This window comes from Neopelma chrysocephalum, unplaced genomic scaffold (assembly GCF_003984885.1).
Source record: "Neopelma chrysocephalum unplaced genomic scaffold, ASM398488v2 Primary Assembly neopelma1_71, whole genome shotgun sequence".
Classification (NCBI taxonomy): Eukaryota; Metazoa; Chordata; class Aves; order Passeriformes; family Pipridae; genus Neopelma; species Neopelma chrysocephalum.
This window is the reverse complement of record NW_020897731.1, coordinates 8,112,172-8,134,939: the sequence shown is the minus strand read 5'-3', so window position 1 is coordinate 8,134,939 and position 22,768 is coordinate 8,112,172. Positions and strand designations below refer to the sequence as shown.

The following is a 22,768-nucleotide window of genomic DNA, read 5'->3' as shown; positions in this document are numbered from 1 at the left end:
CATTTCTTATCACATACTATAACTTAGATAGTGAAAATTTAGTTGTATATTTGAACAATGGCTACATACTATGTATATTCATTCACAAAAGTCTAACTACCTACTTTCCAGCAGATTTTTTTCCTCTTTTGCACTCATTGAAATCAATTTAAAAATTTTACCACTAACCTCAACTAGCAAGGATGACCTTTTGAGAACACTAAAATTGCAAGCATTAAAAAATGCAGAATACATTTGATTTCTTTTTTTTTTAATAAACATTTAACAATTGCATTTGTAAAGAAAGGCTTGTATTAAAAAAAACCCCAAACATAATAACCAGATTAAGCCATCACTGAAGAAATTATTCTGTCACATACATGTGTTCCAAAGACAAAAATCTCAGAGAACATTAGGTTTACTGACAGACAACCAACAATTCATCATCTTAACAATTAGATGCAGTATTGAACCTACAGTACGTTTTACATGGCTTTATACCAGAGAGTTAACAATAGGTTTGTTATTCTATGATTGCAAAGAAAAAAAATAATTAAATTTAGCTGCCAGTTTCATTCACTCGAAAGTAAGACCAACTAGTGCTTAATAACAAAAAACTTTACCACCAGCTGCTTACATACTCTTTAAGGGTTTCTTGGACATGCAGACACTATCTACTGCCAGAGAAGCTTCTTTACTTCAGAAAATTTTTTATAAAAAGCAAAACCCCAGACACAACAAAACCTGCTCCCTCACCCTTCTCCAGTTGTTATTAACGGAGTGATTCAAATTAACATGAAGTAACTCACTGATACACAAATTCTTTTACTTCTCTTAACGTAGAAAATCCAGAAAAAATGTGTAATTTTGACTGACAAAGCAAATATTTCAGGAATGTGTCCTGTGCCTCAGATTCTTAGGGAACAGAGGCACTTTGCTCATTACAGTGATATTCTCAGATGAGGGGTCACTGATGACAATTTTGTTATCTTTAACTTCACTGATGGTCACTTTGAGAGAGTGAGAAAAAGTATGGAAAGGAGTATTGTAAAAATAACCTTCTGTGACACACAAAGAAGATATTTTGCTAAACATACATATATATTCACGCACATAAAACTTAAAATGTTTTTAAAAAGAACCATTAACATGCACATGCTAAATATCTTGACATACAGTAGTAGTGGTTGATAGAAAATGCCTCTTTGAAAACATTCAGATTATCAAATATACATAGCATATTGTTCCTTAAACAGTCTGAAAGATCAGATTGATGTCAGAATACATAACAAAAGCAATCCTGAAAATGTTCATCACATCAACAGTGATGGATAATTTACAAAATTAATTGGGTTCATTAATACTGCTGCCTTCCCCTCTTTTGTGATGAAATATATTATTTTCTTACAGTATCAGCCAATAGCCTTTTTTTTTTTAATAATTATGTTTAATGGCTGTCTTGCAGTGTAAAGGCGTATCTCTGCCTCTCCACATCTTTTTACCATTTTATAGCACATCACAGTGGATTATTTTAAGACATCTTTTCACCAGACCATCCTGACACCAGGCTGCAGCTCGCAGATAAGCTTCTACATTAGTACTCCCCAGACACTGAGCTCTTGCTACAAGTAAGAGATACAAGGAATACTTACAGCACTTCCAGGTCACGCAGAGCCCTAAATGCCCCATCTTCAATACAGCTGATCTGGTTGTAATCCAGTTGCCTGTTAAACAGATTAGGAAGGCATTTGTAAGGGAGAGGTGCGCTGGCAAGGCGAGGTGCAAGGGAAGCCTCCCGAAGGGCCGGCAGAGCAAGGCCATGCGAACAGAAAGGCTCTTGCCATCCCTCCCGTCCGCTCGAGGCTGTCGTACAGCGCGCTGGCCTGCACGCTGCCACAGAAATCCCTTTTTGTTCTCAACTGTCTGCGCAAAACAGCAGCGCTGGGAAAGCTCCAGTAAATAATAACTGCACCTTATATTAAATGCCAAAGGAATGCAATTTCATTACATCAAGAAAAGCTATCCATTAAAAGCTCTCAGCGTCATCTTGCTGAAACAATTTCATTAAGGTAAAGGACGGTAAATCACTTAATGTCACACACATCCCCTCGGTGACCTAACAGAATCCATTTATCAGAGCAGCCCAGCTGCATGTTAATTCCTTCTGCCATGGCAGGGACCAGGGAGAGACACCACTTTTAGGGGTCTCCCTGCATGCATGCATGCAAGACTGGGTAGGAGGTGTTACCCCCGGGTGTGTGTGGGGATTTAGAATAATTACCTCCTAGAGTACGTCTGTATGTAGAAATAACAGTGTCCAAGGTATTTACAGACTTGTTTACTTATCTCCTTTAATTCTGCTGCAACTGAAAGTAGTGTGTCTGCTGTAACCTTCAACATATGGTTTTCTACATACTCTGTGCTCTCTGCAATTATATGCAGATAGTATGTTGTAATGGAGTATTTGAAATATAGACATAAAACTCAGCAACATACACCATACATTATTAATCATTAAGTATTAAGTTATGAAAAATTTAGATTCATTTCTCTGAAGAATATTATTACCTTTTCAATTCAAAACATTTATACAGTACATACAGCTCAATTAAAAATGTCTGCTTAAATTAACAACCATGCAAATACAAAATCACACTTTCTCTACTGATAAAAGCTTTTCCTATAAATACTGCAATGTCTTATGCATTTCAGGGCATGATTTGCAAAGCAAAGATGATAAAACCTCACTTTAAACAACTTCTCCAAGCTGGTAGCTTGTCAGTGTCAAATAGATATGAGTAAATGTGTGTGAACAATACCAAGAAAATGAACAAAATACAAATGAACTCTGCCCTTCTGTCTTCAATTATATATTAGCTAGCAGGGCTAATGACACTTCTACTAAAGCATTTTCTGTGATTCTTCTGAATCTATGATAACATTTTACTTTATTAATAAATCATCACACCCACTGCTGAATGTAATGTACCAACTTCTATAAAGTTCTTCTAGTTTCATCAATACTTTTCATCTGAATTACTACTACATAGGACTAAAATATTGTCATAACTGTAACAGTGCCTCTGTGTCTGTGTACTGAAAGCTAAATGCAAACTATTAGTTCCTGAATATGATCTTTAATCATTTAGTGCAATGTTACAGCACCAGTGCTGCAGTGTCGGAATATTTAAGCCTTCAATATTTACTAATGAATTTCATTTAACAATTAAGCTAATAGCCTTTTTATTTTAAAGAGGTAAAATATATACAGAGTACAATTCTCTAACCCCTTGAACAATTTATCAAAGCTATTTAAATTAGTACAATGGCATGAAATGTTACCCTTGACACAATACAAAAGAGAAATTGTTTCCAGACAAATTGGAAAAATCTTTTAATGCCATCAAATTTGCCTAATGCAGTCTGCAGGTTAATCTGTAAAAGGGTGAGCTGTATGTTTGCCCATATCTTATTATCCTTAGCTGTCAATGTATAAATCAGTGCTGACACAGCTTCTTCTAAATCATCCATATTAAACACAAAGGAAAATCTTTTAACAGCAGAGAAAGCACTTGAGCAAATCTTGTCCTACACAAACTAAAAGGCAGATTTCTTCCACTAGACTGGCAGCACTTGTGGTGCACCCAAAAACTTTTGGACTTCTTCCTTTAATGAGTCACCATGATCACTATCTTAGTGAAGGGTGAGTCGTTTCCATTTAAACTTCCTTACCAGAAAGATTACTGTGTTTGTTCTGAACTAATGAGTTGGTTTTTACTTGGGGAAGGGAATTTTGAAGATGGGAGAGGATAAATATTTCTTAGTTTTAAAAATTACTGTCTTTGAAAGCTACTACTCTCTTTATGTTTTAGATTATCTTCCATCAGTTACAACTGTGATATAAAATGATTAGACACACAGCATGAAGAACACTTGGTATGAGATATTTTTTTTTTTTTGTTATGAAAGGGACATGACTTTGAAGACTGTGTGCCTGGCTTGAACAGCAATTTAGGGTAGAAGTAAAGTTTAAGGTAAGAATATCCACTGCATATATGACCCAAACAGAAAGTTACACAATATCTCATAACCAGCATAACAGTAACTTATAATGTCCCTCTAGCACATATACTGAAACAGTCTGAAATTTTTTTGATAAAACTGGTTCCTGATAACAAGTTATGTGAGTGCTATGACTTAACACATAAGCAAGAATACTAGAATAAAAAGGTACATACTTCTTTAAGTTATAATTTATTTTTAGCATAATGATTTTAAAAACCACACCTAAAAATCTACAATACCACCACTAAGTTATTGAGTATACCAATAACCTTAACATCATTTTAGAAAGTTTTTTTTCCCCAAGGGTTGCTTTTCTTCTTTTCAAATTATTAGAACACCAGCAACTCCAGCCCGTTCTCATCCTTCCCCTCTCTCTAGTGTTTCTTCATCATCTTCCCACCTGTCCTGTGTCTTTTCTATGTGGGATCTCTCCATAGTTTTGTAAAAGTGCTGTTCCTTTCTGCCTCTAACCTTCACAAAGCATCTTCAGCACTGCCATTCCCATGAAGCTCATAAAACATGAAACAACTGTCTCGCTCAAAATCTTTCCGTCATTGCAAACAATTAATGGGATTTTGCACCCATATCTGCAGCATTACCTGGGTATTTAATATACTCACTAATCTACCGCTTCTTAAAAGGTTAATGTCTATTAGCAATAAGAACTAGTAAGAACTAAATAAAAAGCATTCAACTAAGCTTAAAAATGCTTTTCATTTATTGCTCTTGCTAATACATCTTGCATTGTAGAAACATATTGCTAACTTTTATTTTCTCCCCTTTCAGCATATGTTGTCTACCAGATAATGATAAATAAATATCGTAAAATAAACTTTGTTATCCCACAAGAATCACATTTAATGACTAAGAGAAGATGTTGCATACATTTAAAAACTACTACTCTCATACAGAAAAAACCTGTCATCGATTCTTGATAGAGAAAAGCTTCTTTACTCATTCCTAGAGACTGTTGAAAATTGGGACAATTTCAAACAATCTCTCTGCTTTACTCTCCTGTTTTTCCCAGCTTGAGGACACTGTAGTCCTGTGCTAGAGAGGTACTCCTCAGCTTTACCTTCTTCTCCTTTGTTCAGAAATTATTACATTCTCCCCGTGTATCAACTTAATGATAAACTCTGTTTAAGAAGTCAACAGAAAAAGTGAGAAGCCTTTCTAGATCCCTGCAATAGCTTTCTCCTTAGAAAATATTTAGAAAAAGTTTTAGCATATTGTATGCCGGATTTCACAACAGTAAAGTCTTTCCTTGAGTGCACAATATCTATCACCGCAATACAATTTTTGGAAACAGTCACTCTTTTTAATGTCTCCTTGTATTTTTTACAACAGAACTGAGTTGTTTCTTATTTCTTACTTCCCTTCTCCATTTCAAGATGAATCAATAATTTGAGGAATTAGTTGAAAAAGATGTAACAAAATCATGCAAGAATTTATTCTTTTACCAAACTTCAAATAACTGCTTGTTTACCATGACTATTTATTGTGATTATTCTTTCATTTGGAAGTCAAGGGTTTTTTTTTTCTACTTGCTCTTTATTTTACTAATGTAGTTAATTTTGTTCTTTACTAAATTTTCCCTACAAAACAGTTCAGATGAATATTTTTTCCTAATATACATAATATAGCAAATGATTAATTTTTTCCTTTTATCCAAAAATAACGAGCAAGACTTGCAATACATCCAGGTAAAGTGTATTTATTAAATAAACTAGAAGAAAAGGGACAACTGATTAATTGTTTAATCCCCTCAAACTTGTCTAACACTCTACTTAGTTAAACCCAGAAGTATCTTACAGGAGGAAAATAAAATTGAAAAAAGTAAAAATTAAACAGAAGAATGCCATCAAAAGCAGAATGCACACAAAATGAACAATCTATATGTTATGTGATGCAAAGATACTACCACATCAGTAAGAAATAATTTTTAATGAAATAATAAAAATAAAACTTTAAAAATTGTATTGAAATAGTTTAAACCGTCAGAAAGAACTTCCTCCCCACCCTTCCAAAGGCCGCAGGGTCACCAACCTATTTGGCAACAAATGTACCTATTTGGCAACAAGTGTACCTATTCTTTTCTTCATGCCTCAAGAGCTATTTTTGATTTTAATAAAAATTTTAAGCATACACAGAGTATATTTCAGTAACATCCTGTGAAAACCCTTCTTGATGTATACCTGAAATGCAGGTGGCTGAACAGACTAGCAGTCCAATTGAGAGTCCCAGTAAGAGCAAGCGTGAGAAATACCAAATTCTGAGTTTTAAAAGCATGTCTTAGACAAGCAATGCATTTGGTACAGGTAAGTAAGAAATATACTTCCAGTCACTGGAATTTTGTGCAAGATCTGAGAAGAAATCAGTACCTAGAACATCTTCAGCAGGACTCTCTTTTTCAACTGCTAATAACTGAACTTAAAAACAAAGTCCAATCATTCCCAACGAAGATTAACACAAAATTCATTTATGTTTTTAGTGGCAATGTCAGTTTTAAATCTTTACAATCAGCATAAAAGAGGCATCAGGGCAACACCAAGTAGGATCAATCAAGGTTCTGAACAAAGGTTAGTATAATGGAAAGGAGTTCGATTTGATGCTGGTGACTGTCTCTCTCTCCACTAATTCTTCATTTTCCCAGGCAATTTAATCTGTGAAGCCACTACATTGCCCTGCAGCCTTTATCCCTGGTGTGACAGCTACACTCTCCCCCTCTTGCTGGGAAAAAATGGAACCAAATGAACACAAAGAAAAGAGTAGTCAAAAGTAAGGCCTAAAGCGTGACAAGAAACACAGAGCAGCAGATCCTTGAAGCAGATATGATGAAAATGTTCCTTGCTATTTTTGATATTATTTGAGGCTGCATATATTTAGCATCACAATTCTGCCATGATGTTGGTATATTCCTTTCCGTCCTCTGCCAAGTATTGATTACATAGAGGAAGAAAAAACTGGTATCTTAGAAAATTTTACACACTTGAAATAGAAAAGTCATAGTGCCAAAATCTATTATTCTTTCAGTGGTTCTTTACATTTGTTGTAACCCAGTTATTTTTCTTCCTACTAATCAGATTCAAAAAACAATCCATCCAAACGAACAATTCGGGCACCTAATGCATTTTCTTACCATCTTAAATATAAACAAAATTCCTGAGGTTGCGAAGATTTTAAACATCTTTCATATCCAGTAAGAGTACTATATCACCAGGGAGGGTTATGAAACCATAATTAACATGTATATTAAAAAATATGTGTTTAATTTGCCATTTATATGATAATTTCTATTTATTTTTAAAAAACAGTGGGTGCCACTGTGTTCTCTGAAGAATCTAACTTCTTGGTGAATACTTTTCTCCCTGAAAATGTAGCAAGTTAGAAGTAACTTTCAGAATTATATTTCCAGAATTTGCAGCCTAATTTCAATCAAGTCACAAATCAGGAGTTATACTAAAAGCGTATTACTCTTCAAGTAATTCAAGAACAATTTCTTTAACAATAAAATTGAAACTTTGACACACAGCAGCTAATTTTTTATTACATTTGAATGGCCAAAATACTGGATACTGGGTTTCTAGTCTGGGGAATGGCTACAAAATAAGCCTCCCTCATTTTTTGTCACTTCTACTGAAGAACATGATTATTTCCAAACAATTGGGCTGCATAGGTGAGCATGAAGAGGACACTCTGTTTGGCTTTTGGGAGATGACATCTGAGTTTGTGAGGTGGTAACTGGTATTAGCCTCCCCCGCAGAAGACAGAGACTGAATTCAAACAGGGTCACCAACGTGAGAGGCTTGAAGCAGGTGACATCTGGGGATAGTCTGCAAGAACTGCACTTGTTGGGCCCTAAGAGAGACAGCAAAGAGGAGATCTTATTGCTGTCTACAACTACATCAAGTGAGAGTACAGATGGAGCCAGATTATTCTCAGTTATGAGATGTATAAGGAGTTGGAAAATAGGTAATTTCAATTAGATGTAAAGTAGATTTGTGAGGCCTGAAGGTTTCTCAGGGGTTTTCTTATTCTTTTTACCATGAAGATGTGGCAGGTTGCCTGGGTTGCCAATTCTCATAATGTTTTATCTATTATGCTTTTATCTTCTACAGAATCTATACTGTGAGCATTATTAAGATGTCCAGAAAGAAAATATCACGGAAGCATTTTATGGAAACTAGACAGTTTCTTGTGAGAAACACCAAGAGGACTCTAGAGCTTACATACTAGCAGGAGATCATACTGGTATCATCAACCTTAAAGGAAGCAATTTCCTTCAGATTATCTGAGTTAACACCTTTGCTCTGCAAAGACTAGAATGATACAATAAAATATGCTATCAGGTTAAGTTCTGTGAAATTTGTTAACCACCTTTGAAACAGCTTAGTAGAGCTACTGTATGTCATGGTTATCAATTGTTCCATGTTAAAAAAAAAAAGCTCAATAATTTATATTGAAATTTATGTAATTACTGTTACTGTTGCTATACATAGCAAATTTTGGATTTACAACATGTTCTAATACAGATTTCTTTATTCTTTGTACCTTCATCCATCTCTTACATGAGTTTGGAAGAGATCAAACATCACTAATGTTGCTCAACTACTGGGCAATTACAGAAGAAAGGCCAAAACTAGAACAAATATTGAATTCTGTTTATGAAAATTCTCAGTAAGTATATACACGTATTTGGTTCCTGGACCTTAGATTAAACACCTTCATAGATTCAGAGAGTGATTTTGGTTGGAAAAGACCATTGAAAAAGACCATTGGAAAAGATCATTGAGTCCAAATGTAAACCTGACACTGCCAAGTCAACCACTCAACCATGTCTCTGAGTGCCATACCTACACATTTTTTAAATACCTCCAGTGATGGTGACTCAACATCTTCCCTGGACAGTTTGTTCCAATGCTTGATAACACTTTTGGTGAAGAAATTTTCCCTAACATTCAATCCAAACCTCCCCCGGTGCCACTTGAGGCTGTTTCTTCTCATCCTCTCTCTCACTTGATATTTGGGAAAGAGACTGACACTCACCTGGCTACAACCTCCTTGCAGGCAGTTCAATTCCTTTGTTTGCAAAGTGATGTTTTCTATACCTATCACTTACCATCCGTCTCTTTAGTTTTCTTGAACAATTAGATAAAACCTGTAAAATTCTTCCCATCATCCTTCTTCTCTAAGTGCAATGTCCAAGGCTAGATGGAAGGCTAGCGTTTGTATCTCCCTGCCTCAGGTTCTGGAAGGGCACAATGCCCTGACCTAGTTACATAAATGCTGTGCTAGAATCCACCAAACTCACCCCATAAACTCATTTTTCATTCTGTAGAGGGACTGTAGAGGGATCATAAAGTTTTCAGATTAGGAGTTTGGTGGTGCTTATTTATTTATTTATATTTTTTTCCTGGGAGCAGTAAGGAGATATCTGTAGTATTTATTCTATCACAATAAAAATTATGTCATAGATTTAGACTCTGTGGCAATGCTTTATGATTTTATTGTTTTTTTTTCATTATCTCCCCAAACGAGAAAGGCTTTAAAGGGAAGATCCAATGTTCATGCAAGTTTTAGACATAATTAAGGATCCTTAGCTTGAAAATACACACTAAGAAAAAAACAGTATATCAGATAAAGGTTAGCATCCTAATGCAGTTTCTGACTGGAGCTACCTCACTATATATAAGTACACTTATATTCTAAACTACTGCTTTGCCATTAGAATATTCTCAATGATGCTGTTATTTTTACTACCAAAGTTCCTTTCTGTAGCTGTATAAATTTTCAAACATAAAAGATCATGCAGAAAAATGCAGGCTTCTCCTTGTAGCAAAGCCTCTTTTTGACCATGAGTAGTGATGGGACCAGTTCTGAAAAAAACTCAAAAAATATCAGTTAAACAAAACTACTTCGAGAAGCACTTGCATGTTTTGGAACATAATAGATTTGAACGTAACAGTTTTTCCACTGAGGTATGGTAGGATTTCCCTGCAGGGAGGAACTGTAGTAGGCCAAACTCTTGGGCATTCTGCTAAGTCTTTGAGAAGATATCTTCCCCAATAATTTTGTTGCAGTGCTGCAGGCAGCAGAATGAAGTGGTGCCCATCACAGGAAGAGGGAAACGCAAAGGGCTGCCTGTCCTGTCCTCTCCTACTGGGGTTACATGATCATGACCCTCCCTTTGCAATCACAGAGCACTCTTTTCAAAGCAGTACAACTAGAAATTTTATCTTTCTCTTTAACACTGACAACCCCATTTAATAAAAGGTGTTTCAGCAGAAATTAGATGAAAATTTCCTACAATGACCTAATATTTCCCTATATTTATTGATGTCACATAAGACAGCAATCATATTTTTTCACAGTTGCATCATGCTGGAAGCTCCATAGTCTTTCTGGAAATCCCTATTGTATGTCCTCTGACTTCGCTGGTTGTTTGTAAGCGATGAGTCCTTAGCTTACAGCAGGGGTTATAGATTTTGAGGGCATGACCTTACATTTCCTACCACAGAAGTTCATCATAGTCTTCAGATTGTTCAGCTCGTTCAGTCCACTAAGCGGATCTACCATTTTAAACAGAATGTCACTGCTTTGCTTTGCTTGAAACTCACATATTTCCACATTTAGAAGCCATAAGAATTCAAAACCTGCCCATGAACTTCAGGGTCACCATCTCTAGGAAAGTGAGTATCTTTCTTTCAGAAAAGGCCACAGAAGAAAACTGTGTAAGACAAATAGTCACAAAAGTATAAAAATATATGCTATTAAAACTAAATAACAGCACGATTTTTCTTTCTTTTATACAAGCAAACCAATGTCAAACTTTTGGAATCAAAGCAAAATGATTTTTTCCTCGTGAAACAATAAAATGTTTCAAACTGCCTGACATTCAAATGTTAAATTCAGGTTCCATAAACTAATAGTTATAATGCCATGCTGTCTTCAACTCTATTTCAATATTTTACATTTCATGTAAGGTAATTTTAGAATGTTTAAGATACACTGAAGTATTTTGGCAAAACAAATGGTAAGTATTGGTTTTATGCAGAGATTCCTTAAGCAGCTATAACAGTGCTTAGAAAAAAGATATCTGATACAATAAAAGGACACTGTATTGACAAAGCATTATCATCAGAATATATAGAAGAAAGAAGAAAATACTTACAGATTTTTTATGTCCACTGCTCCTCGGAATGCCTTCCTTGGTATTGCTTGAATTTGATTTTCACTAAGATCACTAAGGAAAAAAAAAATTAAATGTCAAAATGCCATATATATATTTAGTTCTGTGTAAAACACAAAGGAATATAAGAAAATAATTTCAGTCATTAGTGTTCAGTCAGTGTTTTCAATTAAGCTTATTTTATTTCCTTAACTGATTTGTAATTGAAGAAAAACAAGTAGCAATAATAGTCAAATTAGTTTATCTGTGTTCCACTAAGGAGTTCCTTTACAAATAGCAACATGTATGCCAAACAAATAATTTAACAGTGAAGGCAGAAATTATTTAATTTTTAACTGAGTGTTTTCACTTTTCAACCATTCCAAATCCATGACATTAAATGTTTGATAGTATGTTCAACTTTATGTAATGAAGACAGAACTCCAGCAAAATGAACAAATAGTGAGATGTTGAGAAACAACTATGAAGCTGTGTAATATGAGAGATCAATATGTTTCTGACTTTTGTTTCAGAGTAGTAAGCACCATATATTTTAAAAGAAAGCACCATATATTTTAAAAGAAGGCATTAAAACCATTCTGCACCAGATATCTCATGCTCCTCCCCAAAATCCCTGTATGACCAGTTGTACCACATTATCTGAAACTATTATCTTTTACAAAAGAAAAATAGTATTAAATATATTACAAAATTATTATTTTTTTGTTATCAGTATGAATAAACAGCCTTTTTTTCTGAAATTCAGACACATTTTTGTCCTTCACAGTTCAATACTGGAAATAAAATCTTAAAAACTGTAATAATGACAGTAGCAGAGGAGACACAAACCAAAAACAAACTAGAATCCAGAGCTTTTCATTTATGCTATGCACTGTTAACAAGCAATGCGGCACAAGAGAAGATGATCAATGCATTAAAGTCAGTTTGGAGGTTTCATTTCCAACAATAATTTGCTACCCTGAACCAAACACACCTATTACACAATGTACATAAAAGTTTGAAGGCCTTCAAAGGGACCTTGGTGTATTAAAATTAAGAAATCAGACCTTCTTTTGGAAGCCTTCTGAGATGCATCTACCTATACACAATACGGGGAACACAATCAATTACATGAAGAAGCTTGCTTGAGCATCTGACTAAATGTACAAACAAATAAGTTGCATAGAGGTGTCCCTACACAGGGATTTTTAGTCCATTCGCACAGCAGTTTTCTTGTGGTTAATTAGGTTTCATTTTGCTAAAACCAAACAAGGATCTGCACTCCAAAAGCAAACCAAATGCAATCCAAACAGAAGTAAAGTTTTGCTATGCCTTGCATAGAGACATCTTTAGATGACCTATTCTAGAGAAAGCTTTTAGGGAAACATTGCAGAACTGCTCATAGAAATAAGAGATCTAGCTCAGATTAAGTGAATAAGCAAGAATCATTTAGTTGATTAGACACAAACAGGTACACTTTTGACACACTCTTTCTCTAAAATGTAATCTAGCATGACCTCATATTTCCAGTTCTGAGCAATCACTCCTGAAGATCTCTTTCAGATTTATGAACATGCAAAAAATAATTTGAGGACTTTATAAAACCTCATATTCCCCAACTTAAACAATTAATATAATTATTTTGAAAATAATTCCACATATATTGACAGTAATTTTGTTTTATTCAATTCATTGTTAATTTATGGAAAATCACTTTCTATTTAGTAATTTTTTCATAGTTCACGCACCTAATTGCACTGAAAAGTATACTTAAAAGTAGACCCAATTTTACTACTATTAGTCATGTGTGAAAAAAAGAGAATCTGTGAGCTGTGATTTAATTTTCAAGCCACCTAAGTAATCTTGAAATGGGATATAACTGCATTGCTCTGACAATAAATTCAGTGGCAATGAATGTAAAAGCAGCCTTCAGCATTTCTTACGGTAACATGATTTAACAGCCTACTTCCTTGAAAAAAAATTCCCTTATAAGCATATAACACAAATATCTATATTTACACTTCTCTTTAATTGACTAATACATTTTACCTATATAAAAATTGTGCGTGAAGTGGTTAAACTAGCAGTTGGGATTTGTATCATGATCAGTGATTAGTTTATAACACAGATGGATGTATATATCCATTGCCGTACTCATAAATATATACTGCAGGAGATAATGGGTAACAGTGCATTAAGCTTTTTATGGCATTTGATATCATCATTCACCATTTTATATAATTTAAAAAAGTGGAAGATGAGCAATATTGAGACAATACATAAATTATTTTAAAAAATCTAATAGAAAATATCAATGGTCAAAATTTTTCTTTCCTTGCCTAAAGGCAAGTCTTAGCACAAACACAGGGACTTAAAAGTGACAGCTATTGTGCCAGGTTCCTCAACAAACAATACACCGAGGCTGTATGCTTGCACTGGTACATCTGTGCGTATGCATGTGCAAAAGACAGCGGCCTAACTAATTGCATGCTAGATTTACTGCTGGGTCCACACAGTTAACACCATCTCCATGTAGTACGGGTTCAAGAAGACTGAAGTACAGTGTTCCCTGCTAATTTTAGCACATTTCAAATGTAAACTACTTGACAGCAAGTGTTTCCAACCTTGCTATACAAGGCACTGTTTAAAGCATCCCTCTAAATGTGGAGAGCTAAGTAAGGTTGGCATATATTGTTTTCCAAGAGTAATATTCTGCAATGTATCAGCTGCATTTGTGAAACCTTTTTGGAACTGTTTCTGTAACAAAAGTGTAAGTTCATTTCTACACTGCAAAATTCTACCTTTCATGAAAAATATGATTTTCAACACAAAATTTATGTCTCCTTATAGCAGAAAAGTTTTTAATAATTATTTATTGATTGCTTCAAGTTTTCATCTGTTCAGTCTAAAATGGTTTCCTTATAAAAACCTTGAGGGGTTTAAACAAACACTCAGCTTTTTCTTGCATAAATTACACCTACATTTCACGACTCAGAAGCTGCTGTGTGGTCTTTTTTATTAATGTTTGAACCCATTCCACTGTAGTTCTTAGACAGTTCACAAAAAAGCATAAGGTGCACTGTGGCTTTCAGGGGAAATGGGGCAAAAATCTATTTTTTAGGTAAACCCAGACAATCTGCAGATCATTACATTACATTGATTTGACTTTGCAGATTATATTCTGCATTGAAGAAAGGTGCAAACCTCCTTTTCAGCCTGATGGTCATTGTTTTTCTGCAGTAATAACTATGAGGACTTCAGCTCCCATTTCCAAAATAAGCAGCACTTGAATACAGAATATAAATTATGATGCCACTTGGTACACCTAAACTGAAAGGAGGTCAATAAAATTTAAGCCATGAAATTAAACATCCTACTTTTACAAGAAAAAAAATCTGTATTTTTGAAAAAAAGGCATGAACCTGCTTCACATTCGAAAGCAGCAATCTGACCAAGATATTTTCATTGGAACAAATCGTTCTCCATTATTATTGCAGCCCAAGACCTTACATCAAAATCCATCATCCCTTTGCTGGAATGGACCACTTGATTAAAAAATCCTTCATATACAGCTAGAGTGAAAAAAACAAGGCTATCCCATAGAATTTTATTTTTTTTTAAATAGAGTACAATGATCCGGCAAGATGTTTTGATATTCATTTCTGCGCAGATTCTAGCTGTCATAGAGGTCTCTTTCAATTAAGTTGTTCTTGACTCCATTATAGGATTCCTAGAGAGATATATTCCCAATTATTAAGTCTGAAGTAGAGTACCTTAGACATTGACCCTCAAGAAAATTCCTTGGTGCAACTTTGTGGGCTTCATTCATGTCACTCTCTGGTGGGCAGAGCACCTTCATCCATTGGCCTCCACCATATCTCCTTGCTGTGGCATTACCAAACCTGTGCTCAGGGCCAGGTGTAACCTCAGCCTCTCTGAATGTGAGATGTTCTCAAGAACACTCAGGTTTGCTTCTTCAAATCAAAAGGTGGCACTGTAATACTGGGGTTAAAACAGAAGATTTGCACGCAAAAGCCACCTGGGCAAACTAGGTGGGCAGGAGCTGATAGAGGCTCTTTTTAGAGGAGCCACAAATGAGCACCATGGCTGCTCTAGATGCAACTGAACCAACCTAGTTACAGGGGTTTGTTTCAGGTATGTTTAAACTGTATACATGTCAAGAATTCTTCTGAGTTGTAATATTCTGGTTGCAACCTCATTTTCTCAAATGTAAAACCAGAAAACCAAATCCATACACCAAACAAAGCTGAATCCCACTCTAAATGAAGATACACAGAGCAGAATGCACAAAGATTTCTGAATTTTTGCCCAACTACAGCAATTCTTTGAAAAACTTGCATACCTTTTTTTTCCCCCCACAGAAGGTCAGGTGTGTTTTTCTAAATCAGAGACTAAATATGTTGCACCTGAATAAATACTATTTCTTATAATTAACATAGTCTATTCAAGTATTCAAACTCATCAATAAAACCAGAAATACTACAGATCCTCTAAGGTCTGCAATCAAGTAAGTTCTGGAATTACTGTGCTTACGTAAAATATAATTTATTTTTAAACAAACAGGATCAAGGCAATTTATATGCAATATACACCGATAAGCACATATGCCTCAGCTTTTAAACAAATCTCCAAAGATTAAAGATTTCATTCTGATATTCTGACAAAGCAATTGGACTTCTCTAATTTGAAATTATGCCCAAAAGAATGTAGATTTCTGTATTTCACAAACCAATGAAATAGGGAAAAAATTAATAACACTCAAAAAAACCCTTCACGCCACCCTCTCCCAAAAAGCAGCTTCATTTTATGTATTCAGTTATTTATTTTTTCCTCATAATACATTGGTAATCATAATGCATTATGCTTTGTGGAAATAGCAGAGAGACCTTGCCGAAAACCTTGCTATTACTGAATCCTTCCTAAGAACAGGATGGAAACAGCACATTTCTATTTATCATATTTACTGGTTAGTAGATAGAAGTGTATCAGGGAAAAAACCCACAGCTTAGAATCCTGTGAATATTTGAAATTCATATCACTAGAAAATAATAACCTATCCCCCCAAAAAAACCTCAAAAACTTATATATGGTGTTGCTTTTTTATCTGAAGATAAAGCCCTTAGATAACCTGAAATTAATGATCCTGACAGAGTGCTTCAGCTTTTAAAAAATGCACACAGTACTGCATTGCAGCTATTTTATTACTCACCATGTATGGTTCGCAGTTGAATATCCTATATACCTTAAAAAGGAGCATTCAATTTTTAATGATATAAATTGAAACACCAGATATAATATCTATATCACACACTGCTGAGGCTGTCTCACAGTTTTCTTGTGTGGCTAAACCATTGCTCGTTCTGAAACACTAAATCTTTTGAAGATGGCAAACCTGCTTGTAAATTTAATTACTTGTAACTTTATTTTCCTCTATGGTTTAACCTCCGTGTCTGACCAGTGATATCATAAATCTATACTGCCGTTCTCTACTTTGCAAAATACTGAGTACTGGGAATGAGTAATGTGATCTGATTTGAAAAGGAAAAGGCAGAAATACTTAGTCAAACTAAGTATTGAAAACTTACCAGTTTATTTATGCCAGTTCTTAAAAACATCTCAGAAGGTGGTTATTCCATGATCAGTATCCTTAATAATTACTTACACATAAGTGACATGAATGAAGTAAGCCTTACTTAGTACTTCTCTCTTACTAGAAAACAACAGTTTCAACATTAGCTAACTATGTTCTTCACAAAATTCCCCTGTACAAGGTGACAAACTATCATAGTAAATGAGACTACAGGGCATTCAAAGAAATAAAAAAGAATGACAATTATTTAAATTATTTGACTGAAAATCAAGTATGTGAATTTGGACATGGGGATTTTCACTTCGAATACAAAGGTCATGAAAGAAACAAGCAACATATTTCAGAATAGGATAGTTCAGTTGAAAGGGACCTACAATTATCATCTAGTCCAACCAGATGATTTTGATTGAATGAGTAACAACATCTTTTTATGAACATAAGTATCAATCAGGCATTTATCCTAAAATAATAAAACTAACCAAACAATTCTGTCATGAATATCAAACAGTCCTCTCCTATTCAGCTGTTTTCATTATGATTGGCTTTTTCCTCAGTACTTTCTGGTGTTCCTACAGTATTTCTGTATCTGAAATGTCATAAAATTAAAAAATACAGCAAATTACCTGGCAGGGAGAAGACAGACATCACCTGTTCATTAAGAAGCTCCTTGCAGAAAGACCCTGCGAAACATGCTCAGGCTACTCACTGGATCCTGGACTTCAGTAAGATACTTGTGAGGTCTTGTATGGCCTGAGATAGTTCTCCAGTCACATTCACATTAATGAGGCACATCATCTATAACCTCAAAGCTATTCCAGAGCAAGACTCAGGTTTGCAAGAGCTATTATTTATTCCCTTCACTTTGATCATAGGAAAAACAAAGTACTTGGCCTCACTGCACAGCTCTGGAGACACCAGCAGTAAAAGTTGAGATATGGAAGGTGAGAACATGCTGCAACCTGACAACATAAGAGAAGGGAGCCACAGCCCCAAGGTTTAATTGTGTCTTGATATGTCTCCAGAGAAGTATGGGGAAAGATTATTTCATGTTATCATTAAGACTGACAGCTGCCTCTGTTTGCAAAAGATGCTGTAGCCTTGGGCTTTTCAATGCAAAGAGGAGAGAATGAAACGCCAAAGTAGGTTTTTCATGTTTCAATGGATCTCTGATTTGGATTTCACTCCTAAAATGACAGTTTTTCACTTTCTAAATTTGAATAATAAATAAGAATTTCTATTCTGTATTAGGTGACATGCGTTATCATGGAAAACTTCTGATCACATTTTTTTTCTGCTCATGAACCTTCATTTATCACCATACAATCATACTCCTAAATTGCAAAGTTCCAGTATGACTAGGACCTTTTCTGAAAGCTACAGAGGCATGCGTTGGCAACCACTAATTTTATTGTATTAGGATAAAGTATGTAAGTATGAATATTATGTTCAGAACTGCGTAATGAGAATCAAACCAAAGTACAAAGTCTTCAAGAACACAAATGCTACTGAACATTATGGTGTTAATGCAGGGGGAGTATCCCTGGTGGCCTAGTGGTTAGCGTGCAGGACTTTCACTGCTGCGACCACGGGTTCAAATCGCGGTCTCCTGGCCTGATGGAGGTCGTTAGCCCTGTGTGGCCATCCATCTATGAGAAGGACACTCTAAACAAACCTACGTCCTGAGGACCTCACTGCCATTGTCCAAGCTTGCTTGGCCCCGGCAGATGAACCTTAGGATTAAAGGGTGGGCTCAGTTCAGCGCAGGCTGTGTCTCACCTAAAAAATCCATTGCGCAGGCTGGAAAGGTAAAAGACCTTTCCCCAAATCTTCGCTCGCGAAGATGGGCCATTATTATTATCCTGGAGAGGGAGTTCCTCTAAAATTAGTAGCTCAGGTGAATTGAACCTATTGAAGCCTATCTGGAATTCCATCATTGTAGAAACATATGATATTGTAATACGAACTTACTAAAAAAAACATGAATGTTAAGCAAATACATTAATATATACAAACGAGTGTACTTTTCCCATCAGTCAAATGAGGCTTATTCAGTTAATTGTTAGAATACTGACATATGCTTGGCTTTATAGAGTTATCATATAACAAGTTACAGTACTGCATCACTTATTTATGAAGATAATCTTATACCCAAATGGCTTGTTATGTCCTTTTAGCGAGGCATAGCTTTCTGGGAAATCTGTGGATCAATTAAGACAGACAGAACAAGGGAATGTTTAAAAAATATATACTTAACAACCCAGTCTAAACTCTTGTACTGAAAAAACAAAACAAAGAAACAAAACAGGCACCAACTCTTCTGTACCATTATTCTTTGACTATGAAATAAACCATTTAGCCTCCTATTAACTTCAATGATTATTTCTGTTCTTCAGTAAACTATTCATTCCAGTTATTCCTCTTCATAACCAAGATACAAAAGGTATCCAATACTATCAGCAGTAGCCAATGAGGCACTCATGTATCCCCTTATGAAGATAAAAACTATGAATTATAATTTCAAACATTAGTTCTGTAAACCATTATTGCTGATGCCTCCAATAAGAGGAATAAAATTTCATGTATGAGAAAGGTACTATTAACCTCCTTTTACAGATTAAGAAACCAAGGCAATATGTATCAGTGGTAGCATGTATCAGCACCATGCTGAGGAGCACAGAACGGATGAGAAAAATTTAGATCACAAAATTGCAGGTTCTCTCTGCATCACTGATTTCCATTTGCTCTGTTGACTCCCTAGAGATTCAGATCATGTACATAGTAGGCACGTAACCTATTCGCACGCTAAAGCAGGATCACTCCCTAGGCCATGGTGTGCTACGTTGCCCAAGTGAATATTTAGCATTTCACAACATAGGGCAATCATCACTGTAACATGGACTGAATTATTTGAATCACAGCAATTCCCATGGTAAACAACTCATCTTTCTCTTTTCTAAGAGTATTCAGACTGAATTTCCCTGCCCACTTTCATCTCTCACTTTTTAATGATAACACTTTCAATGATATCATTGATGTTTCTTTCATTCTTAATGCTTGACGTTTTTTAAATGTCATCCATTTATAAATCTATTATGGAATCAAAATGTACTTCTTGTTATAGCTTTTGGTGTATTATTATCTGTATTATTTAAGCAGCAGATCTTTTAATCCACTTTATCTATTGATTTATTAAAGCAGAGAGAGAGATCATTTACGCATACAGTACAGAACATATACAGCAAAAGAGAAAAAATAACACACTACGCAATAGTAGTACTGGTAGCCTGGTAATCTCCAGAGTTTATCAGTACTTTCAACCTCAACATTTAGAATAAGTCATCAAAAAATTTAATTCTGACAATTAGTGCTAATCTTTTTCTGTTTGAGAAACAGCCTGACTCCTCATATCTATGCAATATAATACACAACTTATTTATTATTTTGAGCATTAGTAATTAGTTATTTCTGAAGAATGAAAATAGCACAAAGTACAAGTACTAGGTCTCTTAGCTTTTAATAGGATCACATTTTGGGTTTGGAGTAAGACAAAACCTCCAGTCTTATTCTTGGCATAAAAGTTAATCCACGGGCTGCAAAATCAATTCTACTCTACAATGTCTCCAAAAGTGCACTTAAATCAATTTGTATACTCTGATTCCACTGAAAATAATTGCTTAAAGACATTCACCATTTATTCTTTTATTGTGCTAGAGTGGCCTAGCATGGCAAATGCTAATTGTGCAATAAAATAAGAGTATTAGGACCACACATATATTTTACTGGAGTCTTGGAAATTATTTTTTGAAAGGAAAAGCAGTCTTTATTAGTCTGTTCCACTAAATTAATATGTAATCCCCTTTTGTTTAGACTAAAAAAACAAAACAAACAAACAAACAAAGAATTAATTACATGTTGTGGCTTCTAAAGAAGAAAGGACCACCTACAATTTCAAAGAGAGAATTGCAATGCTACTTCAGGTTTGGCTTTGGTGTAATCCTTTTGATAGAAAAACTTGAAGCTCTTAAGAACACTTCCCGCTCCTTCAAAGAAAAACTAGACAATTCTTCGTCCCCCATAGAGTCTCACATTGATCAGGTTGAGGGAAGATACTGAGTGACATTTACTGACTGCTGCTTGTCGTGCATGCCTAATAGCAATATCATTCCCCTAACGCCCCAACAGCAGCAGGGCTGCTGTGAGGGTATCGTTGACCTCCAACCCTAATCCGAGTTTGCAGAGTGGGAGATGACTTTTTACCCATATGGATGTATAACCATATGACAAGGCTGCACCTCAAGTACTGTGTTCAGTTTTGAGCCCCTCACTACAAGAAAGACATTGAGGTGCCAGAACACTTCCAAAGGGCAACGAAGCTGGTGAAAGGTCTGGAGCACAAGTCTGATGATGAGGGAGCTCAGGGTGTTTAGCCCGAAGAAAAGGAGGCTCAGGGGAGACTTTATGGCTCTCTACAACTACCTGAAAGGAGGCTGTAGCCAGGTGGGGGTCGGTCTCTTCCCCCAGGTAACAAGTGACAGGACAAGAGGAAATGGCCTCAAGTTGTGCCTGGGAGGTTTAGATTAGATATGGAAAAGACAGCGCAGAAAGAATCGTGCCTTGCAGAGTGTACCACCTGGGGAGTCTTTCTGCTGTGCCTTTTGCAATCAGACATGTCTATCTCGTATTGGCCTTTTTATCCACCAACGTGCTTGCAACAAGCGTGGGTAGTGCCTTCCCAAATCTTCGTTCGCGAAGCCTAGCCATGAGATTTTTTTGTTCATGCATTTTCCTCTCCTTTTTATTTAACCAGGTTGGAATTGAAGGCAAAATAGAAAATAGCTTTAACTTGTATGTGTCATTTTTCCATACGAGGCTACAAAAGACCGTTTCTTTGTAAGAAAAGAGCAGAGGTTCTGCTATTTTCATTTTACCAGTCTCTGATAGGTGATTTTGTGATTAATTTTTAACCAATTATTACACTTGACAGACTTGAAAATGCACTACAAGTCAAGAACTTTAAAAGAATAAAGCAAGATGCTGCCAGGTAACTTTCACTTCTTCTGGTACGTTAGACACTCAGCATATGCATGGCTGAAACATCCATTTGGCTTGGATGGGGATCTGCTCACATTAAGAATAGATGAGATGGCATACTTAACTTTCCCAAAGACCTCTTCAACAGTATCTGAAAAATCTATCACTACTTTCCCCTGTAACAAAACTTCTTTTTTAGAAGAACTTTGCAGCTGTCAACATGTCTTTAATATTTAATAATGTTTCACCTGCTTTGGAATTGAAACTGTAAGAACTTTGAAGAACTGATTGAAAGGCTGTCTGGTACCTTGTCTATTTTCACTATACAGTCTATAACCCTGTATGTTCTCTTCTGAAATATCACTCAGCAAGCCATGGCAATTTCTCTCTTTCTTCAAAAACAGAGCAGAGCAGACTCCTGATCCAATCCCATTATGCATAGCTGCTATTCCAATACAGCAATAATTACATCCCTGGACACAGACATTTTTCATGAAGTAAAGCTCCAAACTTTTACTCTAATAATAAGCTGAGTACTTCAAGTGTTTCCTAACAGTAAAACTAACCTTGAACAATTTGTCAAAGGACAGGCAAAATTTGGAGAATAAACTAGAAAAGATTTTGCAGACCATTAATGTTGAATAGCAATTGCACTGTCCTCACTCTTCCTTCACATGAGTGGAATGATGCAATTTGGGGATTGTCTCTTGAAATGGGCTGATTGCTTAATAAGACATATTTATTGTACAGTCTTATCTTTATACAATATGTGTGCAGTTGCATAATATACATGAAGTACTGATGCTTCAAGCTTTGAGACAGTTGCCAAAAACTATGCTAAAACCAGTGAAAGACACCAAAGAAAATTATAAAAGGATTACCATGGATGATTAAAAAAAAATTGAAAACAGCTA

General features: G+C 35.4%; 1 protein-coding gene across 11 annotated transcripts in view; it reads right to left on the bottom strand.

The window, feature by feature from the left end:
• Positions 1-22,768, bottom strand: part of SLIT2 (slit guidance ligand 2) — a 268,106-nt gene that overhangs the window by 102,451 nt on the left and 142,887 nt on the right. For all 11 annotated transcript variants that reach the window (XM_027686448.1, XM_027686452.1, XM_027686443.1 and 8 more), the window contains exons 5-6: positions 11,216-11,287; positions 1,632-1,703 (exon numbers count right to left, since the gene is read on the bottom strand). In XM_027686448.1, the coding sequence (XP_027542249.1) occupies positions 1,632-1,703; positions 11,216-11,287 (144 nt within the window). The remainder of the gene's footprint in view (positions 1-1,631; positions 1,704-11,215; positions 11,288-22,768) is intronic.